A 17,278-nucleotide genomic window follows, 5' to 3' on the forward strand; every position below is an offset into this window, starting at 1 on the left:
GGATGCGGTCGGATGGTCAGGGCTCCAGGGCGGGCAGCGGCCAACGAGGGGCTCGCCCTCTCTGCACCGAGCTGGAGAAGGGAAACAAACCACCCCATCTCCTCAGCTCCGGGACACCATGTTTAATACAGATAGGAGTGACAGACTCTGGAGTGAGAGCAGTTAGTGCTCTCGCCACTGGTTTGAATAGGGATCAGGGGAGCGGTTCTCGGGAAGAGTGAAAGATGCCCACCGGCGTGAGGGTGTCAGGCCGGGGCAGGGGAGCCCCAGGGCCGCCCTCTGCTCTGCCTACCCAGCCTCAGCTCACAACCTGTGGATACAGCAACCGTAACGAACCTTCCAGGCAAATCAAACACTTTTACTTTTTCAGGTCAGTAGAAGAGATGTAGCTGTCGAATGGGTAAATACATGGGTGAGGGTCCTTCTTTCGTGGAATTAATATTAGGAAGCTACAATTGCTGAAGAATCTGGAGTCGTCTACATAAAATATGAGTCAAAGTATCGACACAATTTACGAATTTGAAGAGTTACACCGACTTCATATTGGTTCTGGAAAATTCAAAGGTTTTTTTTGTTTGTTTGTTTGCGCTCGAAAAGCTAATTACCAATTAGCTAGTTTTTTGCTTTACTTTGGTTTTTAATTTTGCCAGAGTATATACTTACCGCTCAAATGCTTAGAGGATTGGAAGTGGGCTATATTCCACCTCTCTTTTTATTGTCTCAACTTATTACTACTGGAGTGTTAAGGTCCTAGACAGAGTATCCAGTTTGTTACAATAATATTAAATTCACAGGAGCCCAGAACATATTCATTCAAACGCCACACACTTGATTTAAATTCCAGCTGTTAATATTTGTTTGACAATGACAGACAACCATGGGGTAATATTTATAGAAAAAATAAGTGATTTATCCCATGTTTTTAAATAAGTTATTTCGTTAGTTCTTATTTTTAATCAAACCAAATACAGCTAATCCAGAAAAACAGTACAACTTGGTAGCAAGCTGACCAATTTGTTGTTAGGAAAAATTGCTAGGTTATATGATCAGATTCTTTTAAAGGGATTTCAAAAAAGCTAGTATTACGAATAAAAACATTTCTCCAGCTAGGCTTCAGTTACACGAATGAAGTATTACAAAAAACAAATTCATAAATTTTATACTGACATTTTGAATGCCATAGAAGCTAAAGGGATACCTATTTTCCTTGAGAGCTGTTACTCTTTCAAAAAGCAAGAAGGCAAAGAAGAGCTCTTTTAAATAGCTAAACTTGTCCAAAAAAATAATTTCACCTCCAAAGTGTTCTTTACAGATTTCCAATAATTCTAACACTGTGTGAGAAGTACACATTTGCCCCATCTCATAAAGACCATTTTACTAAATTAAGCTTAGGTGAAAATACTGTTAAAATATGTTTACATTTATACAGTTGGGTTTGCTTGGCAGGAAAGAAAAACCTGTTAGAAAGAACAGTTGCATTTAAAATGGATGGTCTGACACTTTCCGGTTACTTAACACAAAATTGTAAGTTCCTTTTAAAAGACAAAATGCAAATAATCTAGCTCTGACGATAATTCCACGTTTTAAAAATAAACTGCTACTCGTGTTTTCTTTGAGAGATTCACTTTAGTGTTAATAAGGTTTTTGACAAAGAGAAGTACACCATACCAAATTACCAATTGCTGAAGAGTTTGAAGTATGTAGCACGTATTTTCTGTTCACATTTTTCTATTAGTAAAAGTAGCAAAACATTAGAATTTTGTCCATGTTTCCAGGCTACACAGAACTTAATTTCAGTCATCAAAACCCAATTTATCTTTTCCATAAAATACCTGCTAAAAATATATCACAAGTTATCTTGTGACACCTTTTGAGTAGAGCACACAACCATTAAAACACGGTCGAAGGTGCCCACAAGGACAGGGGCACTGGCTTTTTTCCGTATCCCTGTTCTCCAGCTCACATTTTGTAGGCTCAGGAAGGCTCCACCGGGCCCAGACCCAACCCCCCAACCACCATTGTGCTCATTACCTACAGGGAAAATAATGAATGGCTCGCACGGTCAACGGAAGGCAGAAAGAGCCGAGAAACAGTTCCCTAGCGCGGCCACCACCTAGGGCTGACGCTGAGCGGGGTTCTATGAGAGTCCCAAGTTCTCTAACTAAAATTATTTAAATAAAAGTAGCAGTACTCCCCGACCCTCCCCCTTCGAGAAACCACAGGAAGCGAGGGTTTCCCTTTAAGTACCGACTTTTCCCACTCGGCCACCCCAGCCCCGCAGCCTCCGCCCCGCGCCCCTCCCCCACGCGGCCAGCCCGCCCCCGGCCTCATTTATCCAGAGCCTTCTCGCAGCCGAACAGCCAATGAACGGCGAGGCGGAGAGCCACCCGGAGCGCAGGCGGAGGAGGTGTCGCGCAGACACCCGCCCAGGACGCCGGCTCCCCTCCCCCACGCCGGCCCGGGCCGCCCCGCTCGCTCGGTGCCCGGGGCCCGCGAGGGGAGCTGCGCTCTGCTCCGGGTTCCACTTTCCCTCGTCATCAAAGCCACCGCGCGAGTTCGAGATTGCCATCCAGGTTTCGTTGTTAAGTGACCCATATTTTCAAAAATCGAATGGTTGAAACTACGGTAACTGCAACGGCGGGACCCCTTAACCGCTTCCTCGCCCTAAGAAAAAAGGATCGACCGTCTGACCCTTCCGAGGCTAGGACCCTTTCGAAACTCGCCGTGCCAATCGCGGCCCGCGCCGGCGGCTGCGGCTCGGTGCTCTCCGCCCCCTCCCCGGCTCGGGGTCCCTCGTCCAATCTCGCTTCCCCTCCCCCTCTTCCTCTCGTTCTCTGGTTGGTTTTTTTTTTTTTTTCCTTTTCTCCGAAACCCACTCTAATTGAGGCGCTGGGATTCCTCACGTGAGACGTTGATTTGTAGTTTGAACACGTGGCTCATTCAAAAAGCCGGACACTCGGAGCGGCTGCCCCCGCCCCACTCCCTTCGCCGCTGCCAGTCACCCCTCGGGGTTTTTTTACGGGGAGGCGGCGCCTGCCCCACGTAGTGTGATATTTTCACAGCCCGCTGGCCGCTGCCAAAGGGGTTGGGGAGGAAGAGACAAAAAGTAGTTTCCCCCCGCGCCTCCTCCTTTCTCTCGCTAATCCCGCCTCCTCCCCAGAGTTAGGAAGACTCGACGCTGGGCTCGTCGCTAGGCTTTTTCTTTCTCTCTCTTTTTTTTAATACCCAGAAGAGGAAAAAGGACCCTGGGATCTGGTTTTCGCCCGCCGCTTCCGTGCTCAGGTCACTGTGTGTGGGTTTGAAAGGCGAGAAGAGAGGAACAAAACCCACCGGCTCCATCCACCGCCGTGGGTGCTTTTAATTTAGCCTTTTCCTCGGTTTTTAAAACAACCCGTCTTCACAATGAACAAATTGTACATCGGGAATCTAAGCGACCATGCCGGCCCCGCGGACCTGGAAAGTGTCTTCAAGGACGCTAAGATCCCGGTGGCCGGCCCCTTCCTGGTGAAGACGGGCTACGCGTTCGTGGACTGCCCGGACGAGGGCTGGGCCCTCAAGGCCATCGAGGCGCTTTCAGGTGGGGCCCGAGCGCGTGGTCTGGGCGTCCCCATCCCGCAGCTGCCATCCGGGGCCGGGATTGCGGGGAGGGGGGGACGACGCGCTGTCAGCCGCCGGGGCGCGGCGCGTGCTGCAGGCCGGGCCAGGCGGGCCTCGGGGCCCAGCGTGGACGCCCGGCGGGCCCTCTCTGTCCCCCCGGCGGTGGAGAACAGAAAGTGGCCTTCGCCCCACGCCCGAGGGAGGCCGCGTCCAGGGGTCCCGCTCCACCCAGCCGCGTCCACCTCGCGGGGTCGTTGGAGCGAAAGGGGCAGGTGGGCGGCGGCGGCCGGCTGTCGCCAGAACGGCAGCCCTGCCACGCGCGGCGCCACGGGCCGGGCCCGGGCGCGCTCTGCCCGGACGCCCGAGGGGGAGAGCCGATGCGGACGCCTTTCGGTTTCCCAGCTGGACTCGAGGCCGGCGCCTTGCCTGGTCAGCGCGTATTGACCAGCACCCCGGCCGCCCCAGCCCCTCCTGGCACCCGGGCTCCTCCATCCCACCGCCCAATACTCCAGGCCAGCCTGGACGTGGACCAGGAAGAAGGCCGCGTGCCCCCATCGCAGGCTGTCTGTTGGGGGGGGGTGTCCCTTTTGCAGACCCTGGGTTGCTGGGTGGCCCTCTGAGGGGGTCAGGAATCGAAAATGCAACCCAAGTGGTGAGTGTGACTATTGGTCTCCCTTCCTAGCCTTCTGCAAGTTAAAAAGCCACACCCACCCTAAGGGTGCCCTGCTCCTCCCTTGCCCTTGAGCCGGTTGGGAATCTTGGGGCCCCACGCTAGGTCCCCGAAGCGGGCTGTTTTCTCTTAAAGACTGCAGGTTTCAAGGAGGGGAGAGCGGCTGAATCTAGCCTTTCGTCTCGCCTCTTGTGTGTCCACAGGTAAAATGGAACTGCACGGGAAGCCGATGGAAGTTGAGCACTCGGTCCCCAAAAGGCAGAGGTGAGCTGATTTACCCTTTTCTCACCGCCTTGTAGAGAGAAATCACTGGACACAGATGAAAACTAGCACCACTCAGGCTTACACGCAGGGGCCGCGGCTGAGCTTGCTGATTTTCCTTTTGCATTAAAGTTATGGCAGGTGTGTGTGCGCGTTGATAATTCTGGGAAGTAATCGAGGGCTTGTCTATGGCCCCTGCTTCTGGGTTATTGTTGCTGTTATAAAAGCTCGTCAAGGAAGCTCTCGCAGCTACATTTTCTTGTCAGAGCAGGTCTACTCGCTTCAATAGGAAACCGGAGTTTCAACGGGCAAAACAGTCTTTGGGAACTTAGGGGATTTAGGAGGCAGGGCCAGGACGGATGTGGGGGTCTAGTCCGCAGTGGTGGGTGCTTCTGGGAGAGGAGGAACACAGTTGCTTTTGCCCTGGTTCACTCGCCAGCCTGCGGCCATTGGAATACAGAGAGTGAATGCCATGCCGGCGTCCTGCAGCCTTTCAAACACTCCAAAGTTTCTGCAAACAGCGCCTTTGTTCAGCTCCTGCCTTTGGTGTGTTTTTGCTTGCAAATAACCAGAGACAGTGAAGGCTGGGAGATCAGTCTTCAGTGGGATCTCTCTGAGAGCATCTGTAGCTGCCAACTTTACAAATATTTGCAGGCAGTTTTAACTACTGAAACTTTTGGGAGAAATGGCTCTCTTTGCTCTGGCACAGGGCAGTTCTGGACCCAACTCTGAACTGGAAAGGCTGAAGGTAACCCTATGCCCTTCTGGGTTTTGCAAGGTGGGGTTAGGGTTCCTGTCTTGCCCTTCTGCCCGCCATCCCCTTCCTAACCTGGACCAAACAATAAGCCTGGAGTTCATTTAAACCAGGACTGTGTGTCTGGTTAGGTATTTGTGAGTGTGTGCTCTGGAAGACAGAAGGGGATGGATTGCCCCGTAGAGGTGGAGGGCAGGAAGAATGCTCTGGACTGTTTTGAATGAATCTCTCCACCCGAATCATTTCACATTCCTGGTTTTAGAAATAAACTGGAGTGGGTATTTGTAGATATTCTTTAAGTACTTGTTTAATTTCCCTTAAGATAACTGGAAAGATACTTGAGCAACCTGATTTAGTTCCGGTTAAGGAATTTTGGTAGGGGTCAAGGTATTTCATGTAGTAGAATAAAAGTTTTTTTGTTTGTTTTTAAATCTTCTAAAATAGGTGTGGGTGAGAAGTATTAAGTTGATGTTGGCTTCATAGGAATTTAAACAATTGAGGAACAAATCATGTGCCCTTAAGTTTAGAGACCTAGCCTGTGAATCAGCTGTTTTGAAAAAAATGAAAATTACTGTACGTGTGTTAGTTGGTTTCATGTTTGTCCAAAATATCTTGGTTCTTGCTGATTTCTCCCCTCTGTGCTTGGGATCGGTCCAGTGCTTGCTTCATTTATGCCGGCAGGCACTACATCTCCACTTCTTGGTTTTTGTCAATTGTTGAATTAAAAGTGAGCAAAAAGATTGGTGTTGTGTTGTAGCTCTGTAGTAGAATGCTTGTTTACCGTGCCAGAGGCCTTGGGTTCCAGTGCCAGGAAGGGCAAACGGTTATAATCAAAGGAACCTTTTGGAATTGAAAACATTAAATGTCTTGAGTTTTTCTGGTACACAGTTAATGTCCTGGACTCCATTTGCTGTGCCCTCTGCTTTTCTTAATGTCTTCCCAGGTGTGGAGAATTGATTTAGGAACTTTGGTAACAACTGCTAGTCTTACTCCTGAAAGCTTTACTTAGACTGAAAATAGTTACTTGTTACTTTTGAATGTGCAGGGTTCCTCTTTTAGAAAGGTCCCAGACAGATGTAGCAAGTAGGAACAAATGCTTACTGGAAGCTTCTTCAGTTTGTTAACAAAAGGAGCTTTTCTACTCTCCCCTCACCCTCCCCCCCAACTCCCAAAAGGCTTAGGATTTAAAATTCTGTATTGCTAGCACAGGGAAGGAAACTGAGGACATTTTGTTTCTGACTTGAGAGCAATTGAGTGTTGGAAATCTTTTACTGAAATGCCTTAAGAAGAGCCTACTTTTTTTTTTTTTTTTTAAATCTGCATGGGAATTTACTTTCCATCTATATTAGGACTCATTTTAACTGAACCTTGAAATTGTGCAGCTTTCTTTATCTGGACTCTTCCATCGTCTCCCTGGGCTCTGGAAGAAGGCCAAGAAGTGACCTGGCAGCCACATGCTCATACCTATGGCAAGGTTAAGAGGTGGCTCTGGTGTGGATTACTTTGATAGTGAGTTGATTACAAAGCTCAGTCAGATCAATAGATTGCCAAGGTAGCCTGTTGAACTTTGGGATACTTTGTTGTGCTTAGCCGTCATTTTTCACCATGATATGGACACCTGAGGCAGGCACGCCCACTTGTAGGGTAATGGCCTTTATACCTTTATACCTGTTTGCAAGGCATGTTGGGAAGGCGGCTGCTAGGGAATGCTTCTGGCAGCACTCTGAGATGGATGAACAGGAGAGCAGCAAGCACAGAGGTGATTGGATGCTTTGCAGGCTAGCCTAGCTCTCACTGCAAGCTGAGCTGGGCGGGACCCTTTCAGGAAGGGGTATTGTTGAGTTTGGTTCAAACCAAGCTTAGTTCCCCATTACTGAAGTCTCAAGGGAATGTGGAAGGAATGTGGCTTTTCTGCATTCAGATGCCCCTCTGTTGTAGATTACAGCAGAGTGCACAGGGCCTGAGGATGCCTGTCTCCAGAAGAGAAGATTGCTTTGGACTAGGAGATGGTATTACACCATCAGACCCAGATTCTAAGGATAAGGCTTAGGAAGGCTTGGTAGCTTCCAGAGCAGGACTCTTTTTTTTTTTCCCCCCTTGGACATGACGTGAGTGAGGAAATAGTTTTACCTAGGAAGGACTGTAGAAGAATGTTTGTAAGAGTCACTGGTTTCTGAGGGCTTCTGGACGCCCTGTGTGCTTATATAAATGGCACCGCTGCCCTGTTTTTGTTATGTTGTGGGCTGCTGGGCACAGGGAAGGAATGGTAAAGTTGCTGATGCTGCAGATCCGAGACACGGTGGTTTCAGTTCAATTTCCACGCCTTACAGACTTGTGAGAGTTTTCATATTTTCATAGTCTACTCATACTTTATTCAACGTGTGATTTAGTTCTTAACCTCAGTTATGAACATTTGAATAAAGGAGAGAAATTATAGGATGTTGGAGTTAATGTGCACCAAGCTGGGTCCAGGAAAGTAGTTTGTGGCACTTCGTGTTCTTAATAAGAAGATAAAGGGAACAACTCACTTTGATACTGGAAGCTTGTGCTCATGACGTCAGTTGAGTAGAGCATTATAGAAATTACTGGGTTTTAAATTCACACTGTAAGTGGCTGTTTAAAAGCTAGCATATTGCTTTTGTATGGGACGAGGCAGCATACCCCTTGTGGGGGGGAGGGGTAGAGGGTAGGGGTGGGGAGGGTGGGCCTGGTAACTGCTGACTGTGGGGCAAAAGCTGTTTTCAATGCTGAACATTTAAACACAGGTAGAGTTCCTCCTTAGCAGCGTGGAACAGATAAGCCTTACTTTTGAATTGTGGAATTTCTCACACATGTAGATACTTGAGGTTTAATGTTAAGGAACTTGGTTGGGAAAGAACTTTTAAGCAGTTATCTTTTGAGTGCATAACTTAAGATTACCAGCGTGTGACTGTTAGTTCAGTGGTTGTGGCTGTAGGATTTTTTTCTTCTAATTTTTATTTTTAATTTCCTATTTGCTGGATACAGTTTGATTTCTTACTTTGGCTTTAACAGAATTTTTAGAAACGAAACGCTAGACGCTTCTCCCATGTTTTTTGTTCACAGCAACTCTTGAGTAAGCTGTTAGTGAGATAATGACACTTTCCAGAGCCAGTGGGAGCTGGGGGCCTGGCTTCTGATTTTGGCTCTTGATTTTGACCTGTGTGGTTACTGAGACTCTGTGCTCAGGCCAGGTGCTGTTGGGACAAAGTCCAAGGGGCATACTTTGTTCTCGGGTTTTGCCACTTTTCTAGAAGCAAATGGGCTTTCAGATAGGCTTACAATTTAAAAATGCCTTTGGAATTACAGAAACGTGATGCTTTCTCTCTGAGGAGCTTGACTTGACATTTTCTGTAGTTCAGTAGCGTCCCCGCCTTTTTCCTGTGTACCACTTTCAGGCCGTCCGCGAGTGGGAAGTTATCTTTACCATGCTTTGAAGCCCTTTGTGAGCCTTGCTGCTGTGTTTGTGTGTCACAGGGCTGGGGTCTTGAATTAAAGTGAAGCTGTTGAACCACCTCCGTCTTTGTGAGGGACTCTTTTGCAGTTGCCTTTAGCAGCATTCAGACAGCAGCTTTCCTAGCAGTAGCTAATTTTTGAAAGGTATGAATTATCCATTCACTGACTCTGGCAGTTGGTTTGGTCTGGGAGGAAGGAGAGGCGGAAAGATGGTGTAGCCCTGCTATTCTTAGCTCTGTTTCCTTTATCGACTGTTGCCTCTGATTCAAGCTTCCAGAGTCACAAGACAGGAGGTGGCACTGTGGTAGCAGTGACCAAAGGGTTGGCATTCTTAGTTAGGAATTCTGCCCCACACGTCCAATATTTACAAAGTGGCTTGTACTGCCAGGATTTGCTTGAAGGCTGGTGGCAGGCTTAACTTTGGAAAGCTCTATTGAAATTAAGATTGTAATTTATCATGACCTGATACCCTGCCCTGTAAGGGCTTAGTATTGGTGCATAAATAGCAGCAAATATTAACATGGCCTGTGAATTTTGTTGTTCTAAAGGGCGGACTTATACTGCAACAACTATACATGTTTTAGAGAATTATCCTGAGACCATTTAACTTGATTAAGAAACAGTTTGAATTTGTCAAGAAAACTGTAGTAGATAAGATGAGAAAGGATCAAGTGCTGTTGGTTTTTCTTTTGAAGCCAAATCTTGCTGTATAACCCAAGCTGGCTGCAGACTCTTAAGTTTTTTGGCCTTGGGTTCCCGGGGGGCCTCGAATACTGGGGTGTATTTCCACATGCATGATTGAAGTTCTTAAAATATCTGACTTTACTGTCACTTAATAATTGTTTAGGGAGTAGAGTATGTTGCAGTCATGGTATTGCATATTCTGCCCAGCAAACTATAGAGAAGCTTACTTGTTCAAATAATTTCCGGGGGGGGGGGGAACAGATAGCATCTCTTGTTTCTCAGGCTCAGTCCACATTTGCTGTGTAGCAGAGGGATGGTCCTGAATTTCTGATCCTCCAGCCTCTACCTCCCGAATGCTGGTTATAGGCATCTGCCACCATGGCCTGTCTGTGTGCTGGGGGCTGAGCCCACAGCTTTGTGTGCACTAGGCAAGCAGTCTAGTCATGGGTGTGTCCCATCCACAGCCCTCTTTAGCTTCTTAAGAGATAGAATCTCACACTGTGTAATGCAGGTTGACTTGGAGAGCCTTCTGCCTTAACCTCTTGGGACTCTGTGTTCACAGGTGTATGCCCTCAACACTCAGCACGATTGATCTTTCCTGTGTCTCCCTGGGTCTGTTGTGTGGTTGCTTCTCCCCCACATGTCATTTGGGTGGTTACTGAAGTTGGGTAAAACAGTCCTAGAGGAGTCACTCCCATACCTGGCCTCTGGGTGCTTATCCCTGCAAGAGCTTTGTCCAGGTGCTATCTCATGGAGTTAGCCACAGGCCCCCCCCCCCCCCCAGAGATTGCCACATTTTTGTCTCTGCCTCAGTCCATTAATTAGGGCAATTCACCAGACCAGACTAGATGCAAGAAAGATAAGGCGAAGGTGTGCTTGATCATCAAGGGAGGAGTTGATGGGCAGTGGTGGTCTTTACACTATTGTCCTGCTGCTGGGGACTGCAGTCAGTCTAGAAAGTGCTCTATTTACCTCAGGGCTATATCTCAGACCATTGTTTTTTTGGATAGGCTCTCTTCTTTTCTTCCAAGGATGGCTTTAAAATTGCTGTGTGACTCAGGATTATCTTGGGTCTTAACATGTATTTGGTAAATACTTTGAAATTGATGCCATTTCTGCTAAAGAGGGTTATTGGATTCAAGTGCTTGGAACATAAAATATCTGAAATTTGGATCAAAGGTGTAGCCTAGTGGTAGTTTATCTATCATATAGAAGTCCAGGGTTCAATTTGCAGTACTGAACTCCTCCCCCACCCCCAAAGACAGGGTTTCTCTGTAGCTTTGGAGCCTATCCTGGACTTGCTCTGTAGATCAGACTGGCCTTGAACTCACAGAAATTGTGCCTCTGCCTTCCGAATGCTGGGGTTAAAGGCATGTGCTACCATGCCCAGCTTTCAGGATCCTTATTAGGCTTAGTACCTTTAATAGAAAAAACAAACAAACAAACAAACAAAAAAAAACCCAAAAAACCTCTTCTTACCATGATCTGTAGTGTTTTGAGGAAAAGTAAAATAGACTTTGGCAAAGGAGGGTGTAATCACCTGTGTTGGGTACTACTGAAGAGTTTTGTGATGTAGATGAAGATGTGAGTGGAGATGGTGGTAAATCTCAGCCTTTGGGGCTAAAGAGATGGCTCAACAGTTAAGCACATTTGCTGCTCTTGCAGAGGACCTGGGTTTGATTCCCAGCACCTACATGATGCTCATGATTACCCATCATTCCAGTACCTCATTCTGACCTATAGGCACCAATCACACATATGATGGACATAGGCATATGTGGACAAAACATTCATACATAAAATAAAGAAATGTAAAAGAATTATGTAAGATGTGTAACGTGTATGGGTTTTTCCGCCTGCCGCCTGGTCTTGTCCTGCCGCCGCGCCAGCCCCAAATAATACACAGAGACTCTGTATTAGATATTATACTGTTGGCCAGTTACTATTTTCTTATCGGCTAGCTCTATCTTAATTATTAACCCATTTTTGCTGATCTATGTATTTCTCTTACCGGGGAGCCGGCGGCATACTGCTTTCTTCTGACTCTCCATCTTGCTCCTCCTTCCAACTTCCTATTTTCTCCTTGTCTCCTAGTCCCTCCTATCTTCCTTTCCTATTGGCCAACAGTGCTTTATTATTAACCAGTATGAGAAACATATATACACAATGGCATCTCCCATCAAAGATGGTTGTGAGCCAGCATATGAGCCATCTCTTTGGCCCAAAATAAAATCTTTTCTTCTCCTTCTCCGTGACAGGATCTCTCTATGTAGCTCTGCTCTCCTGGAACTCATTCTGTAGACCAGTTTAAAGATCCACCTGCCTCTGTCTTCAGAGTGTGGGATTAAAGACATCAAAACCACATCCAGTTAACCAAAATAAATGAATCTTCTGGCAGTGCTATAAGTGGATGGATTTATGACAATGATCTGGAAAATTGCCTTTCTTCCAGGTTTCATTTAATAGGCTTTTGGGTTGTCTTCCTAATTTCTAGAAATATAATTTATGAGTTAGAGCTGGAAGAGTTCCCTAACTCTAGTAGATCATCTTGCTCAACAGACAAGACCTGTTTGTGACATTTGGCCAGGACCTGTTGCCTGGTGTATTTCAGGTGGCTGTGAGATCAGTTTCTCAGACAAATCATGCTCCTTTTTATTAACATACATTGGAAAATCTTCCAAATGCTATCTTAGGTTACAAATGACTGAGGTCAAGTTCAGATCTACTATAGAGTATAATGACTTGACAAGCAGGGATAGAAACTGTTGTTCAAGCCATTATGGGTAGAATAAGATAGTTTTTAATAATTCGTTAAGTTAGTGTCTTACTCTGTTACCCAGGCTGGCCTAGGACTCTACAATCTCTAGTCACAGCCTACCCTACTGCTGGGGTTATAGCTATGCATCACCATACCTAGCTCTTTAAAACACTTTAATCATTTGGTTATTTTTGGGTGCTGGGAGAAGTTAAGCATTCTTTTCGTTTTACTCATAAAACTTACAGCACAAGAAATACGATCTTTTGAAAGTGCCCACATTCCTCCTTAGTTTTCATCCTTGAAAACTCATCTTAGATGAGAGCAGGCTCCTCAGTTGTGAATTCCGTCTTTAATGGCCACCTTAGCTGCCCGAATGAAGTGCTTCCTTACTTAGCTCTTGAGGAACTTGGCTTCCTGTCAAGACTTGTGTTTGTCTATGTAAGTTCTTTCATCAGTAAGATGCTATTTGGGGCTGAAGAGCAGGCTTGCCAGTTACAAGGTTAAGAGCAGACGTCACTCTTCTAAAGGACCGGATTCGATTCTCAACTCGGTCTCATAACCACCTGTAACTCCAGCTGCTTGGGTTAACTCCTGCCTCCACATGCACTTGCATATACTTACACAACACACACACAATTAAAAAAATCTGCTTTTAAAAAAGTGCTACTTTCTCAGTGTATTAGACACCTTCTGTTTTCAGGAAGGAAAGTTAAAGAGATGCAGAGTAAATTCTGTGCTTAGTTGCTTTACTAGAGGATTCTCCACGGAGCCTTGGGTGAGGAGGCCAGCCCACAATACCCCCACTGACCCCCTTGCCCTGCCTAGCCTGACATCACTCTCCCCATGAAGTTGCCCAAATCCTCAAGTGGCTTGAGGATTTCCAGCAGCCCTATGGTGTTTGTGGGGACAAGTCAGGGCAGAGACATCTGCTTTCTTGCTGTTTCTGAAGTTTGGAAGTCTTTGAAGGGTTGGCTTGTTACAGTCTTCCTTTCGAGAGCTCAAAGTAGTGGGGAAGCACAGTTTATTACAGAGCGAAAACATTCAGGAATTCTAGTTTGTTTGGCTTTGGAGACAGGGGCTCATGGAGCCATAGCTGGCCCTGAATGCCTGGCACTTTCCAGCGCTGTGATCATAGGCGAGTGCTACCACACCCAGCTCAGACAGCAGGCAGGAAACCAAAGTCTGGCATCGCGGCTCATGCCTTTAATTCCAGCAGAGGGAGGTGGATCCCTGAGTTCAAGGCCAGCCTGTTCTAGAAAGCAAGTTTCAAGACAGCCAGGACTCAGATAAAGAAACCCAGTCTCTAAAACCCCAAAACAACAACAAACCAGGGGTAGCAGCTGAGAGTGAGAATAGGGTATATAGAGAACCCCAACTTTTTCCCTTGAGTGTGACTGCGGGAATATGTTCTTAGGATATAAAATGGTGCCTGTTTGTCCTGGCTTGTCTCTTTAATTCCTACTGTTGTTGATGGTTAGGAGCCTTGGAGAAGAGTCTCAAGAGCCTGTAACTGTAGTATGTATAGCCTAAAGGATGTGGGATATGCTTTGGGTTTGAATCCTAATCCCATGTAATAAAGGGGCATAGTAGTCTGTCTGTCTTTCTTTTTTTCATTCTTTCTCGTTCTTTCTTAATAAAGATTTATTATTATATATGTATGTGTGAATGTTTTGCATGTATGTATGTGTACCATGTGTGTTGTGCTCTTGGAGGCCAAAAAAAGGACATTGGACTCCCTGAAACTAGAATTACAGCCAGTCGTGAAGCTGGGAACTGAACCTGGGTCTTCTGAAAGAGCAGCAAGTGCTCTGAACCTAACTCTCTAGATAATGTTCTAGCTCTGGGTGAGAAAGTGGAGGCCAGAGAGGGTTTCTTTCCTCCATGGCTCCTGTGGGACCATGTTTCGTGTAAAGCACAGTCATACCGGCCCGGTGAAAACTGGATGGAGGTAGATTGGATTTGGAGGTGATGGCAAATGTTGTGTTTCTTATCACCTACTCATTTACATCTGGCATCTGGGTGTGGCAGCTCACACCTGGGATCCCAGCACTTGGGAGGTGAGGCCAGCCTGGGCTACAAAGTGATATCCTATCTGAAAAATGAACTCAAAGTTTTTCTTTCTCTCTTTCCTCCTCCTCTACTCCTCCTCTTCCTAGGTTCTATTCTCAGAACCCACATTTTTATAATCAGGGACTCGATGCCCTCCCTCTCCTGGCTTCCAAGGGCACCAGGCGTGCACATGAAGAATAGACTTAAATGTAGACAAAACACGCATACATATAAATAAAGATAAAGATAGAAACATCTTCATTTAAAAACAATAACAATATGTAAGGGCTTGTGAATGAAATGGTTCCGTGGATGAAAAGTCACAAGGGTGGTCACAAGCATTGTGACCCGAGTTTGATCAGGAACCATGTGATGGAAGGAGAGAACTGATGTTCATAAACCATTCCCTGACCTCCATGTGTGCTACTCATGGAAATAAATGGTTAAAAAAAAAAAAAAAAAGCAACCACAAGGAAAAATAAGTCCTTTTATTTATTTTCAGAGAGGCATGGTGGAAATGCCTTTGATTCCAACACTTAGAGACCACTGGATCTCTGAATTTGAGGCCATCTTGGTCTACATAGTGAGTTGTGGGCTATCCTGGCCTTCATAGTGAGACATCCTTACATTTAATTGTGTATGTATGTGTATTTTTCTACCTCTGCCTCCCAAGTACTGGGAATAAAGGACTGCACCACCACAACCCAGCTATAAAAAAAACTTTATAATATGATCTTACCTGGTGCCTTTACTATATGTTTTGAAGGCTCTTTAACTGTAGTATGGATAGATTTAACCATTAGCTAGCTCTGTTGTGAAGTGCATTTATACAGTTTAATTGCTTTTCATGATAACATCAGTCATATATTCTGTGTGTGTATGTGTTTACACGTTGGTGTTTTGCCTGCATGTATGTTTGTGTGAGGGTATTGGATCCTGAAGTTACAGACAGTTGTGAGCTGCCATGTGGGTGCTAGGGCTTGACCTCTGGTCCTCTGGAAGAGCAGTCAGTGTCCTTAACCTCTGAGCCATCTCTACTCACCCCCTTGTATATGTATCATTGGACTCTCTAGAAATTTTTCAAGTTGTGTTGTGTTGTTTTGCTAGGGGCTCAAATTCATGACTTTAATGTTAGGCAACCACTACTGTAACCATAGTCCAGGACAAAGATAGTATCTTACTGTGTAGCTCAGTCTGGTTTCCTGAGAGCTGGGATGTGGGTATATATCACCATGCCATTTTTAGTCTGGAAAATTTTATAACACGAGTTCTTAGGTCAGGAATTGTTATATTAAAAAAATATATTTAGCTGGGTATGGTGCCTGAAACCTGGCACTTTGGAGCCCGAGACAGGCAAATTTCTGTGAGTTTCAGACCACCTAAGGATACAAGGTGATACCGTCTCAGTAAAACAAAACACAAAAATCGTAACAAAAGTTTAAATTTGTAAATGCAATGCAATGGGGGTGGAACCATGAAATTTCTTTCTTTTTAAGATGCATTTATTTATTATGCATATAGTGTCCTGCCTGCATGTGTGCCTATATACTAGGAGAGAACACCAGATCTCATTACACATGGTTGCAAGTCACCACGTGGCTGCTGAGAACTGAATTCAGGACCTTTGGAAGAGCAGTCAGTGCTCTTAACTGCTGAGCCTTGTCTTTAGCCCATGAAACTGACATTTCTATTACTGACAGGATTACTCATAGGCTGACAACAAAGCCTCTTGAGAATGGTCTGTGGTGAGACCTTGGGTCAGGGGCTGCTGAGATGTGGGGGCACACCCCGAAGGCGCTGCAGGGCCTGAGACAGGCTGACCTACCTTTCCTAGTGAGGTCTCTGCAACAAAGCAAGCAGCACCACAAACAAAATCAAGCCCATCTTTTTGAGTCTGTGTGATCTTAGAAATGCTTTCTTTATCAGAGATGATATGCTCACCCTAAGAAGTCTGATTCCTTTTAATTTTTGTCCTTTGTATATATAAACAAGAAAGAAAACTATAAAATTAAGTCTGGTGAGTTATCCCTTGAGTGTCTCAAGTTTGAGGGTTTTTTATTTTGTTTTTTTAACTAGCACCCTGAAGTTTTTATCTCGGAAGGCATCGAGAGATCCCTATGATGGGAGCTGTATTAAATCATCTTCCATGGTGGAGATGGTGCTGTTTGTACCCTGCTGACTTGTCTGTGGTCCCTTGGTGGTACCGCTGTCCCACCACCCACTTCGCAGCTTACCTAACTTTGACCATTAAATGGGTCTTTTCTACTGATACTTAGTTCGTGTAGTTATACTTACTTGTGTATCTTAAAAATTAAAAGTGAAGTCCAGGAATTTCTTGGAACAATAGAAAAGAAGGTAGTACCCAGCTGGGGATAATGGTCAAGCAGCTGAATTATGAGAGGCTGTGATGTTGTTAAATTTGGCAAGTGATTGCGTTCCCCCTAGTGACTCCCAAATGTTTATTTTAATTTAACTTAATTAACTTCATTTACTTTTGAGATGGGAGGTCTTGCTATGTTGCCCAGGCTGGCCTCAAGTTGTAGGATTCACAGAACTCAGCCTCCTGAATGGCTGGAACTGTATAGGTTTGCACCATTGTACTTATTAACTGTACATATTAACTTTTAAAAAAAGATTTATTTATCATGTATGTATAGTGTTCTGCCTGCACGTATCCCTGCAGGCCAGAAGAGGGCACCAGATCTCATTACAGATGGTTGTGAGCCACCATGTGGGTTCTGGGAATTGAACATAGGTCCTCTGGAAAAGCAAGGGGCTCTTAATCTCTAAGTCATCTCTCTAGCCCCTACTCTTATTTTTTAAAATGTATTTTTTAATTCCTATATGTGTGCGTGTGTATGCCACCTGTGTTAGGTACCCACAGAGGCCAGAAGAGGACGTTAGATCCCCAGTAGCTGCAGTTACAGGTGCTTGAGAGCCTCCTAATACAGGTGCTAGGGATAAAACTGAGGTCTCTGGAAGAGCAGCAAGCACTCTTAACTCCTGAGCCATTTTTCCAGGTACCCTGTCC

The 17,278-nt window shown here is 45.7% G+C and overlaps 1 protein-coding gene across 2 annotated transcripts in view; it reads left to right on the forward strand.

Annotated features, from left to right (window-relative positions):
* The first annotated feature begins 2,453 nt into the window (after positions 1 to 2,453).
* The window catches only part of Igf2bp3 (insulin like growth factor 2 mRNA binding protein 3), a 127,057-nt gene continuing 112,232 nt past the window's right edge, over positions 2,454 to 17,278 (forward strand). The window contains exons 1-2 of one of the 2 annotated variants that reach the window (XM_051202872.1): positions 2,454 to 3,577; positions 4,471 to 4,531. In XM_051202872.1, the coding sequence (XP_051058829.1) occupies positions 3,403 to 3,577; positions 4,471 to 4,531 (236 nt within the window). In that variant the 5' untranslated portion in view covers positions 2,454 to 3,402. Of the gene's footprint in view, positions 3,578 to 3,751; positions 3,870 to 4,470; positions 4,532 to 17,278 lie in introns of those variants that run through there. The other variant, XM_051202873.1, reaches the window with a different exon arrangement.

The sequence above is a fragment of the Phodopus roborovskii genome, unplaced genomic scaffold, assembly GCF_943737965.1.
Source record: "Phodopus roborovskii unplaced genomic scaffold, PHOROB, whole genome shotgun sequence".
In the NCBI taxonomy this organism is placed as follows: Eukaryota; Metazoa; Chordata; class Mammalia; order Rodentia; family Cricetidae; genus Phodopus; species Phodopus roborovskii.